The sequence below is a fragment of the Puma concolor genome, chromosome B1, assembly GCF_028749965.1.
Source record: "Puma concolor isolate L17-30 chromosome B1, mPumCon1.1.hap2, whole genome shotgun sequence".
In the NCBI taxonomy this organism is placed as follows: domain Eukaryota; kingdom Metazoa; phylum Chordata; class Mammalia; order Carnivora; family Felidae; genus Puma; species Puma concolor.
In genome coordinates, this window is record NC_141670.1 from 97,586,433 (window position 1) to 97,599,863 (window position 13,431).

The following is a 13,431-nucleotide window of genomic DNA, read 5'->3' on the forward strand; positions in this document are numbered from 1 at the left end:
AAGGATTTTAAGTAGATATTTTCTCATCTATTAAAAGGCCATTTGAGTTGTCTTCACCAGTAAGAGCATGCCAGAAACAGAAAGCCTATACTCAATCCAGTGCAGTTCAATGTAACTTCTGGATCCAGCAAAAACTCCTTTTGCAAAGTCAAAAAATATCACCAAACTACCCTGTCAATTTGGCATTCTTTTCATTTACATCTAACTCAATATGTCCAGTTCCTGACACATCTGATTTTTCTTTCCTTTTGAAGTCAGTTTTACGCTTCCACATCACCACTTTTCCTATTACAACTCCTAAACAATGATTCCTGAGAGCTCAGATCTGGTTTTCTTATTTCTATAGTTCCTCGGTTACCAAGTTACCTTAAGTTACCAATACCCATCTCCAAGACTACTTTTATAGCCTCCCAAGTAGATTTCTTCTGCCACCCTTGTACCTATCTCTACTCTGTTCTCCACCATAATAACCAGACTTATTTTTTTTAATAAAAATTAGATTATGTCCCATTGCTTGTGTAAAGCTCTCCAAGATACTTTACTTGAATTTTAGATAAATTCCAATTTAACATGGCCCACAAAACCATATATGATCAGACTTCTGCCTACATTCTGTCATATCTGTCCTCTCATATAATACTATAAACAGGCTTTTTTTTTTTTTTCATTTCCTCAAATATACCAAATTCTTTCCTCCCTCAGATCCTTGCCACTTGCTGTTTCCTCTGCCCAGAGTATGGTTTCCCTACTCTTTGCAGGGTTCAATCTTACTCATAGTTCAGACCTCACTATAACTGGGACTTTCTCACAAGCATTCCCAGACAACCCAATCCAGTAGAATCCTGTTCTTTTCCTTTAGAACATTTATCATAATTTATGATTAAATACTTATTGTGGGCTTATTTTAATGTCTATCCTCGCAATTATTTGTAAGAACCAGGCATGTAGAGACCCTACTGTTATCTTCCCATTCCATGCCCAGGACCTAGCACAATGTCTGACCCACAGTAGGAGTTTAACAAATATATATTAAATCATTGTTTTCTCTCTAAGCAGACCCACCAGAAAAGTACAACTCTAATAAGAAATTACATGTTGAGCACAGAATTAGAAACAAGGGGAATAAGGTGATAAGAATGTACATAGGGACCAATGTACATACGCTAAAATACAACATACTTATGAACAGATCCGTAATGCTCAGAGTCATATAGCCAAGATTACTTTCCCCTAATATTTTATGGATAAGGCAGATGCTGGTTTTTAATTAACACATGGCTTTTTTGTCTACATGTTAGTTAAAGCAAATAAATAATCACCTACAATAGCATGTTTCTCAAGGTGACTTGTGAGTTCATTATTTGGAACTCAAAAAATTTTCCCACAGAACCAATATTATATACAGTGGTTAGCTTTTCTCTGGGTAGTTCATAATGTTTAATACATAATTTATTTATTCATTTAATGAATATGAATTGAGTACTACTATGCACCAGGAACTATCCTAGCAGCAGAGATACAGTAGTGCACAAAATAAGATAAAAATTCCTATCCTCATAAATCTCATATCCATGCGATCAAAACAGAAGGGAAGTGCAATATACAGAATGGTAGATGGTGAAGAACAAAGCACAGTGGAGACAGGGAATGGAAGGAGTGCAATTGTAACCTATTATTAAATTTCTAGCTCTGTTCCAAAAAGGATTTAGAGATTTCTTACAGAACCTAAGTATCACAAATAAAATAGCAATGCTTAGACAAGGAAAGACTTTCAACCAAGAAACTGTATAAAAACACACTTCCTTTCCCACAGCAGGACAGAGAGAACTACTCAGGCTCTTAATTCACAGAAAGCTATAATACCCTGAGGCATGGTCTCCAAAAAGGCAACAAATAGAGAAGGTAAAGAGGTGAATGCAATGATGGAGATTCCATGAAGAAAAAGAAATGAAGAGCCAAGAAGGGAAGTACACTTCTTGTTAATGATAAGAACACCTCCAGGGACAGCCAGTCCCTTCTATTCAATCACTAGTTGGCAGGCTTTTCTTCCTACAACTGTAACTATTTCTGACCAAGATCTCTCTTCTATTTGGCATAGTACAGTTATACAACTTTTCCTTCATTATTACATACTAAAAACAAATATTTAACTTTTTTAATGGCAGAAAAAGATCCAATGTATTCCCTATCTACATCATTAAAATCGGTATCAAAGGAATGCAGGCAGCTAAAAGAATACTCTGATGCTCTTGTATTTTACCTTAATAACTAGGATAGGTTAGTTATCCAGAATGTGGGGTGAAATGCAAGAGGATAAAAAATTCTAACAAGGTTTCAAAGAGCACCCCTACCACCAGAGTAGTGACTGGACAAGAAGAGACAATCAGCCATTTTAATCTTCCATCCCTGACCACAACAAATTCCACTACCATAGAGCATGCACCATAGACTAAGGAGTGAAGGATGAAAGGGGTCAGCAAAAGTAACCCTTCTCTAACACCTTGCTCATAGAGCTGGAGTAATTATAGGCCAGGGTAAGAAATGAGCATATAAACTAAGCCTGTCCATAACTTTTTTCCTTCTTATTATAAAGGGCCTTCTAATTATTTTCACCTGAAAAAAGGGTTTTAGTCAGTGAATGCTAATTTTTTTTAATTATTCATTCCACTGTCATTTTAATAAAATAAAATAGTATCTCGGGTTATGACTGTCAGATATATTCCAGGAATTTTTCATATTAAATATTGTTTATTTATATTAAAAATTTAATAAAATAAAGCCTTAGGTTTAGGAAAAACAGGGAGCAACATATATTTAAAAAACTAGTATCAGTAGAAAGATGTTGTTGGCCACAAACAATTACCTTTAGGGCTGTGTGTTTGTTTTCATCTTCTTCCATCCATAGATCCTGTTCATAGTAATACAAGCCATCATTAATGACTTTAGCAAGTTCAGATGTAATTTTTGCCCGAGACATGTGGTTGCCCGTTCGATCTCCTCCAGGATGTTTTCTCATGTAAGGTGGTGTCTGAGTTACAATCAAAATCTTGTTTAAATCCTGGTCATCAATTTCATAATCTGAATCATTATCAGACCAATCAGTAAATGTGTTTTTTCGTCCTTCTATTTGCTCCATCTCTTCATCAAATAAAAAGTCAAGTTCTTCTTGCTCTTGTTCATCTGAAGGATATAGCTGATTTGATGCCTCTTCAGGCAGAGATGCTGATTCCTAAGGGAAGAAAGTGGTATTTTATATACACAATTTTTTTTAATCACTTAAAAAAATCACATGTTACAAGTAATATGAAGCCTAACATGCTCAATGACTAGTCAGCAGGCAAATTATAAAAGAAAATCAAATCAGTAGTATTCTAGCCCAATAAATACAAAGTATTTGCTAAACGCTAAGTCTAACGCTAAAGAAAAACACAAAATTGAGTAAAAGGAGGGTTATATTAATCTAAAAGATTCCTTTTACAGTTAGAATGGTGCTTAGCTCATCCACTACTGGACAGCAATTCATTTTACAGATGAGGGGAAAAAAGGCCTAGAGATAGAACTTAATTTGTCCACAATTTCAGAACTAGTCAGGACTAGAACAATCAAGGTTTTTTGACTTCTAAATTCAATAGTCAGACTTGCTAGTCTGAACCTTTGCAATTACATTAGCCAGGTTTCCTAGATAATCCCTCTGCTCAACCTTCACCTCTACTCAGTGTGGCCTGGTTTTCATTAAATTTACCCTAACATGTACTCAATTGTTGAACTTTGCCCTTCCTGAAAAAGTTAAAATTGCTTCCTACTAGGTGACATAACAAGTCCAAACTTTCAGATCCTAGAGCTTCTAAAATCTAAACTAGTCTAGATTTCCAAAACTCTCAACACAAGAAAATAGGTTTCTCAGTATTATCTTCCTATGCCATCCTATGACCAATCCTCATCCTTTAGCAAATGCTAACTCTCCTATACAATCCCTTTCTTTGAGAACTCCTATTAATGTAGTATATATTCATTCAGTCAATAATTATCTGGGTCCTCACTGTGAGCCAGGCACGGTTCAAGGAAAGGGTATACAATAATAACTCTGCCTTGACAGAACTAATGTTCTAGTAAATAGAAGGCTGTCCATGATGTTATTAACTAAAAACAAAACAAAACAAAACAAACAAAAAGAATACTAACTTTTAACACACTGTGAATATATTTAGGCAACAAGAGATGTCGGCAAGGATGCGGAGAAGAGGATCTCTTTTGCACTGCTGGTGGGAATGTAAACTGGTGCAGCTACTCTGGAAAACAGTATGGAGGTTCCTCCAAAAATTAAAAATAGAACTACCCTACAACCCAGCAACTGCACTACTAGGTATTTATCCAAGGGATACAGGTATGTTGTTTTGAAGGGACACATGCACCCCAATGTTTATAGCAGCACTATCAACAATAGACAAAGTATGGAAAGAGCCCAAATGTCCATCGATGGATGAATGGATATAGAAGATGTGGTGTGTATGTGTGTGTATACACACACACACACACACACACACACACACACACACACACACACACTGGAGTATTACTTGGAAATCAAAAAGAATAAAATCTTGCCATTTGCAACCACGTGGATGGAACTAGAGGGTATTATGCTAAGTGAAATTAGTCAGAGAAAGACAAAAATCATATGACTTCACTCACATGAGGACTTTAAGAGACAAAACAGATGAACATAAGGGAAGGGAAGCAAAAATAATATAAAAACAGGGAAGGGGACAACACATAAGAGACTCTTAAATATGGAGAACAGAGGGTTGCTAGAGGGATTTTGGGAGGGGGGATGGGCTACATAGGTAAGGGGCATTAAGGAATCTACTCCTGAAACCACTATTGCCCTATATGCTAACTAACTTGGATGTAAATTAAAAAAAAAAAAAAAAAAAGCCACATCCTTAGTAAACTTCACTTTGAGAGAATTGTACACTCACATACAGTTGTAAGAAATAGAGATCTAAGACCCCCAGGGTGGCTCAGTCAGTTACGCATCTGGCTCTTGGTGACAGCTCAGGTCATGATCTCACAGTTCATCAGTTCGAACCCTGCATTGGGGTCTATGCTGGCAGTGTATGTGGAGCCTGCTTGGGATTCTCTTTCTCCCTCTCTCTGCCCCTTCCCTGCTCGCTCTTTCCCTCAAAAAACAAACATTAAAAAAAAAAGAAAAAGAAACAGAAATCTTATGTATTTTTTACCCAGGTTCCTCCAATATTAACATCTTGCAAAACTATAGAATATCACATATAAGACATTGAAATAACCCATTAATCTTACTCAGATTTCCCTAGTTTTATTTGTACTCATTTTGTTTATGGATTAGATCAGAGCAATTTTTATCACATTTCAAATTTTGTATCTAACCATGAGTCAAAAATATGGCAGTTCTACCATCAAGGATTTCTCCTCCTGTTTCATAACCACACATCTCAGTCCCTCACATGCCTCCAAGACATCAATTCTCTTTTCCTTACTTACAGTACACAGAATTACCAAAACACGTATGTACAGAATCCGTACTCTTTATAATTAACAAAGTTAAAAATAATATAATGAGATTAAAATACAAAATCACAATTTAAGAAAATTTTGTCAGGTTTAAAAAAACTGAGTGAGTTATTCAAATTTAAATTAGTCACAAGTAAAAAGGCCAAAGTATCTTAAATCATATTCAGAAGTAAAAGGTAAATTTTTAAAATTGACACAATAGAACTTATTTTTAACTACTGAGTAGTTTTTATTTCTGGCCAATGGTTCCAATTTTTACAATTTTTTAAACTTTTCCAATTTTATATATTTACTTGACAAACAAAATACAGTAGTCTTATACTCAATCCAAAATGTATTCCACTTCACTTGGCTTATAACAATTTACCTTCAATTTCATTGGAGATGGACGAGGTCTCTTTTTTACTTCTATCCAAGGTTGTGAGTCCAAGTCGGGCAAACTGGTAGACAGACCTCTAGATATTGCTTGGAGATTACTCGTTTCAGTATTTTTCTTTGGGTTCAGTGGACTTCCAAATCTTGGAGAATTTGGGGCAGACTCTAAAATTTTAAGTTGGTACTTAGTTAAAATAATGGCTTTCTTACTTATAAAACACCTTATTTTTCTTCACTTGGGTTTGATTTTTTTTTTCACAAAAACATGATAAATCAAATCTCAATTATAATCTTCCCAAGGACTTTCAAACCTGAAAAGCTTGTATGATGTATTCAAGTAAAGCTAATGAATAACAGATAAAAGGAATGTCACCAACTCTTACACAGATCACATTCATTCAAACTTCCGAATATCAATTGAGTCACTAATTGTGACAATACATCTATTTAGGGGTCAATTCCGTGTGCAATCTTAAAATCTATTAATTATATATAATGAAATTATGGAACCTTGAATGCTACTAAGCCACAGACTAAATGTGTCTTTTATTGAAGGCAAAATCAGTCCTTCAGTGTTCTGCTATGATCTATAGTAAGCCATTATTCCTACTTTTCACATTTCCTTTGCTTAATGAGGTTTAACCGAATGCAGTGTGCCCACTTAGCTCATACTGAATACTGTTTATAAAGAGTAGCATGTCACATCATTAAAGTGCACTGCTCTGGCAATAAAATGTAAAACATTTTATTTTTTAATTTTTATTTATTTTGAGAGAGAGAGTGTACACAAATGGGGGAAAAGGGGGTGGGGGCGGGGGGGTAAGAATGCCAAGCAGGCTTCACACTGTCAGTGCAGAGCCAGATGCAGGGTTTGATCCCACAAACTGTGAGATCATCACTTGAGCCGAAATCACGAGTTGGATGCTAAACTGACTGATCACCCAGGTGCCCCTAAAACATTTAAAAACTCTGTTGGAATTAAAAATGCCTTTCTCCACACAATCTTTTAATCAGAATAATTACATGCTCTATAAATAAATTCCTAATTGATTCCTTTACAAATCTTTTTTTAAAGTCAAAGAATACTTGTTTAAAGTTATAATGCAATATGTACTTGAGTCATACAAAAATTTTAAATACTAATTTAAACTCTAAAATTCTAAACATCGTTTTAGTCCTGAAAGCCAATTACTTGAAAATACTGCAAAGTTGAATATTACATGGAGAAAGCTGAAAGAAATGAACACCAGCCATCTTTTTTTTTTTTTTTTTTTTTTTTACTAAATGAAAATGCAAAGGCACATTCCAGGATTTTGGATTTGAGAAGAATATTCCAAGATTTTATTTCATCTACTACATGTTAGAGTTATTATCCTCTCCAAGAATGCATAGTTAGATCCAGGATTCAAATGCCAGATTACTATATTACTTTTTTTAAATGTATATTCCTTCATAATGGAAAAGGCTCTAAAACTGCAATTTTCTAAAATAATGGTATATGTATCATTAATTGATCCACAAAGGTAGTACAAGTGAAATGCTAGATTTGGGCTGCAAGTAAAAAGTTATAGGAATGGGAAAATATTTAACAGCAGAGAACCCTATTCCTAACACTATAAATCATCTATGTTCAATGCAGTGACTAAATCTTTAAAAATAGACTAAGAACCACCACCCTAGCAACTGAGAATTAACTAAATTACTATGTACAGTTCATGTATAAATGATTAGAACAGCACCTGGCACATGGTAGGGAAATCAGTAACTACTATTTTTAACATAGAAATTTAATCTTAAACACCTACTTAAGTTTATTATATAATAATTTCTAAATGCTCTCTAAACTTGAATGTTTCTACCACGAGTCAAGTTTTTCACTATATCCATAACACATGTGCTTATAAATTAAATGACATTAAAATAAAGAATTTGGGTAAGACAAGAAAAATCTAGATTTTTTAAAGGAAGTGTTTATCTTATAATTACCTACACATATGCTCTATGTGACGTTCTCTTTTATAAAGATTTCAAACCTTATATGTATAAATTTTAAGGGTTAATGGTAAAGCACTCATCTTCCAAAAACAAATGAGTGAATATTACTTGGATGACTTGACATTAAACTTGCTTACAGATAAAAAAAAGAAATTAGACACATACTTGGACACCTATAGGTTCTAACTTGTGAGAACGTAGAAAAAAATTGATCTTTGCTGCCTTCATTAATTGAAAATTGTCAACCTGACTCTCCAGAGATAAATCACCATACGTATCCCATGATATCTATCTAGTTTGACTTCTTTATGCACCCTGAATCTGGGTCATTATATAGATTGCTCTAAAAGGATTATATACTTTGTATGTGGCACATTCAGGAATACTTATGCAATTTTTCAAAGGAAATCTCACAGCTCATTAAAAAATCATTAGGGATTTTCCTACACATTTTTCAAAAAACCAAAAACAACATCAAAAAACCCCAAGAAGGTCAGGTACCTGATACTCTCAATTTTGATGAATGAAATCCTTTTACTTAAGAGCTGATAGTGTAATACTATATCCAAAGAACTGCAAAACCTAAATTTTTAAATTAACATCTTACCATTCCCATAATCAACTTTTTCTGGTGCATTGAGGTCCTCTGTTCAGTGCAAAGGTGAACTCATGTTACACAATTCAACCTCCATAGAGGGAAAAATAGAAATTTTAATTTCTTTGATGAAAAAAAACCAAAAATGTTTAAATATTTTACCATATAAATCCCTCTGAAAGTATACATCTACAGTTACGTTTTTGAAACTTAAGATCGTCTCATTAGACATAAAAAGGATATGGATAAAAGTTTCTTTACTTATAGGCACAGATAAATACAATCTATATTTCCTATCCTATATCCATTTCAAATTTTTGGTGACATACTACTTTGTATTGAAACTAAGGCTTTCTCATCAGAAGGTGATTATTAAGGTCAGAAATCTGAGGATTCATGGGAAAAGGTTGAATTTACATATTTATTCCTATGATGTCATGTGAATCAGCATAACTCTAAGAACATTCTGTCTTCCTATATGCCTTCATTATCCATCAGTTAATGATGTATAATTTAAAGAACCTAAAAATTTTGACATACAAATAGAGTGATTTTAGGGAAGATGTATGTGAGATGTAAATGAGTGTATATTTAAAAAACACAAAAATGTACAAGACGTTGTAATTTTATTCTTGTCATTTTATTAATAATGCATAAATGGTTAAATGAACAGGCATCACCAACTTGACTGACCTATCTTAGCTACCTGTGGAAAAAGTATATTCTATTTCTATCTAACTCACCTAATGCCTGTTCATAAGCAGATTAAAAATGTCATCTTGGACCCCAGATTTACACAATAAATTAATCTAACTTACACAATCAGACATTATGTCTTTTTTAAGAAAACCTAAAAATTGTCACTTTTCTTCAACTTTTAAAACATCTGCCCAAGTTTCTTGCTTGGCAAGGTTTAGAGGCATAGAGGGCTAACAACCAAAGAAACACTAAATAAAAATATCTGTGAGACTGTCCATCAGTACTTTACTGATGGCAGGTCTCATATACTCGTGTATAAAAAATACATTTTGAAGAGTTTAGAAAAAAATATTCTTGTTAATTTCTCAAATTTTTTATCCCTCAGTGTCCACATTAATACATCTTACAGTCCATGTGAAATATTATGACAGCATGTGAGTTGTAGACTGCACTGTAGACTGCACTAAAGGGCAGATCAAATAGCAAAGGACCTAACAATCTAGGAAATGCCACTCAAGCCTATTTCTGCTTTATTGATCTGGACACAGGTACAAAAGTCTGGGAGGAAAAGACAGAATCTTGCAATAATTCCAGAATGATAATTAACTTTCCCACCGTAAATAAAAGTAGCACATGCAGCCCAGGCTAATTACACACATATGGTGGCTCCTATAAAAACAACAGCAGTCCTCTGGTCTGTCTCTCATCATCATCACAAAGGTGTTTATCTCCATTGTAGTGGTGGCCCAACCTCCTCCACAAGGAGTTGGGAGTAGACATTCTTGCACAGAAGTAAGTCTGGTCGCTTTCATTTCTGCAGCACGATTTGCTCCAATGTTTATAATATTTCAGTGAGTCACCTATTCCTCTGCATATTCCGATCAAATGACATCCAAGAGCATCAGTAGATCATCACCCTGACTGAAAAAAGTTTAAGCACACATTTTTTCCCAAGAGGGAATGTCTTAAAAATGATCCAGGAAAAAATTCTTATTATTAAAGCAGTTTTTGGAAATTCTAATTACCATCAATTCCTTAATCAATAACCTTAATAATTCCATAACAGTACCCCAATTCTGCTTTCGAATATAGATCATCCTGTCTTTACAAGACGGGACTGAAGCACACAGGTAACAACATTAAAGTCAAGCCCACTCTTGAGTATAAGACTTTTAAACTATTTCAATCCTATTAGACTACTCCAATCTTAGAAGAGGAAAACTGGCACAATATATCTATAATCATTTAGTAAAACTAAGAAGATGGACAGAAATTCCACACAGGACAAAGTACACAAGAATAGAGCAGAAATTTACCCATAATTCTTAAATCTCTACTTAATTTATGGTTCTGTGAGAGGATAATATGAATAGAATTGAGAGCATCAAAAGTCATTCAGTTATCTTTAATTTTCCTATTGAATCTAAATAAACCTTTTGAAAGGATAGGTATATTGAACCAAATAGCCCACCATTACACTGCTTGCTCTAGAAGAAAAGCTGTTACCTGTATGTGAACAAAAAGCTTGGCCTGGTACAAACTCTGGGCAATCAATCAGTTGAGAGAAGTCTGTCTGTGGCACAGTACGTGGAGGAGGGCCTGGAATTGGCCATTTTTCCGGCTCTATCTTTTTTCTCATTTTCTCATCCACAATTTCCACTTCTGTGCTATCTTTCAATGCCTATAAATAGGTATTTTCAGATACTAGAGAACTTTCATTCAAAACATTTAAATTGCATATCCTATAGTTCTAATCACCTAAAAAAATTTTAAATCTGAAATTAGCAGATATTATACAGAGTAAATGTTTTTAAAAGCATCCACAAATTAACTACTTAGAACAAATTTCTAAATCATTTGCCCCTGTGATAGGTAACAGATATCCTGATACAATATGCAGCAGATAATTTGGTTTTCACAACAGAGTAGGCATTTAAGGATTATTATGTCAACTAGAGGCAAACTACTTCTACGGCAATTAAGCTTTATTGTCAATTTTTTTCTCTCATATTTCTTTTTATCCTACCTTAATATCACCAAATAAAATTTAGGCATTATTTTAATGACTACCACCATTAATTAAATGATAAAAAAACACACATATACATTCCTCACAATACCCCATAAGGTACATAGATGAGGAAACTGAGGCTCAAAGAAATAAAGTAACTTCATAAAGATTATACACTAAGTATGAGGCAATACAAGGACTCACATAATTTATTAGCTACCCACCACCAAAAGTCTTAGCCACTAGGCCAAAGTGCTTTGCAAAAATACACATGCTGTAATTTAACAGTAAAATAAAACTAGAACAAAATTTCCTCAAAATAAAAGACTTACTGATCTGAATTTTATCTGAAATTCAAAGGTACTCACCTTTTAAAAATTAAATGAGAAAAAATACAAATATATAAAAACTGAATATACATACTTGTTATTTTATAAAAGTTATAACTTGCTATATTTTAGTTGGAGAACATATGTGTACAACTTTTTATACCTGTATGCCTTTAGTATACTACTTACTTTTCAAGTTACATTTTCCATAACTGGACAGTACTTTAAAATTAGTATTACAAATTATTTAAAAACAAACTCTTTTGATAGGAACCAGGATACTCTCTGAAAAAAATAGAGAGTCTGAAACACAGAATAAAGGAAATAAGGGAGAAGCCTAAAATAAAAAGTTTGAATTGGTGATATCTATATTTTTTTCCTAACATATTTTCCCAGTTTTGTCTACTGAACATTCTAGAAGCAATGACACCCTGGTAGTAAACTGTAGTACAGTATACTCAGCATCCAGATCTTGCAACAACATGGATGAATTTCAAAAACTATAAATGAAAGAGTCAGGAGACAGAAGAATTCCATTTACACAAATGTGTACAAATAAAGACTAATCTATACTGATACAATAAGAAAAGTAGTTTGGGATGGAGCAGAGGGTTGGTAGGAGAGGACTGACTGTGACTGGAATGACCATTAAGTAAGTTTTTAGAGTAATGGGCTATATCCTTTTGGGGGCAGGCTTACACAATTTCAAAACTCAAAATAAATACCTAAGACCTCTGCATTTTACAGCATGCTATTTATACCTGAATTAAAAAACAAAAACATGGGGCGCCTGGGTGGCGCAGTCGGTTAAGCGTCCGACTTCAGCCAGGTCATGATCTCACGGTCCGTGAGTTCGAGCCCCGCATCAGGCTCTGGGCTGATGGCTCAGAGCCTGGAGCCTGTTTCCGATTCTGTGTCTCCCTCTCTCTCTGCCCCTCCCCCGTTCATGCTCTGTCTCTCTCTGTCCCCAAAAAATAAATAAACATTGAAAAGTGACTTTCTTTAAAAAAATAAAAAATAAAAAACAAAAACAAAAACAAAAACCTTGAGGGGTGCCTGGATGGCTCAGTTAAGCGTCCGACTTCGGCTCAGGTCATGATCTTGCGGTTTGTGAGTTCGAGCCCCACATCGGGCTCTGTGCTGACAGCTCAGAGCCTGGAGCCTGCTTCAGATTCTGTGTCTCTCCATCTCTCGGCCCCTCCCCTGCTCATGCTCTGTGTCTCTCTGTCTCTCAATAATAAGTAAACGTTAAAAAGAAAACAATTAAAAAAAAAAAAAAAAACCTTGAAACTTTCTTAATGGTTTAAATTTTTCAAAACCATGTTTGGAAAAAGACTGCCAATAGTGTTGGTAGAATGTGGAGCAAGTGAAACTCTCAATGGTGGTAGTTTTAATTGGTTCATTAATTTGGAAAAAATGCTTAGCAGTATCTTCAAAAGCTAAGTGTGTGTGTGTGTGTGTGTGTGTGTGTGTACACCCATCATTTCACAAGAAAGTACATATGTCCATCAAAAAATACATACAATAATATTCACAACAGTACCACAGATTCAAACTGTAAAGAACCCAGGTATCTACAAACAGGGGCATGGAAAAGTACATTGTATTATATTCATACAAGGAAATACTAACCTAAAATGGATAGTCAACAACCGCTACACACCAACAACATGGATAAATCTCACAGAAATGGTAACTATAAGTCAGATACAAAAAAATATACACACCGCTGATTATGTGAAGTTAAAAAACAAATGAGAGAACTCTAAAGAAGTAATTACCTTTGAGAAGAGCATAGTAGTACAGGTTAGGAGGGGACACAAGGCAGCTGCCTGGGATGTTGAAAATGTTCTATATCTTAATCTGGGTATTGGTTA

General features: G+C 34.4%; 1 protein-coding gene across 5 annotated transcripts in view; it reads right to left on the bottom strand.

The window, feature by feature from the left end:
* LARP1B (La ribonucleoprotein 1B) overlaps window positions 1–13,431 on the bottom strand; it is a 125,773-nt gene that overhangs the window by 80,959 nt on the left and 31,383 nt on the right. For 4 of the 5 annotated variants that reach the window (XM_086704248.1, XM_086704246.1, XM_086704249.1 and 1 more), the window contains exons 9-11: window positions 10,721–10,895; window positions 5,918–6,090; window positions 2,864–3,229 (exon numbers count right to left, since the gene is read on the bottom strand). In XM_086704248.1, coding sequence (XP_086560374.1) covers window positions 2,864–3,229; window positions 5,918–6,090; window positions 10,721–10,895 — 714 coding nt within the window. Of the gene's footprint in view, window positions 1–2,863; window positions 3,230–5,917; window positions 6,091–9,133; window positions 10,136–10,720; window positions 10,896–13,431 lie in introns of those variants that run through there. The other variant, XM_086704250.1, reaches the window with a different exon arrangement.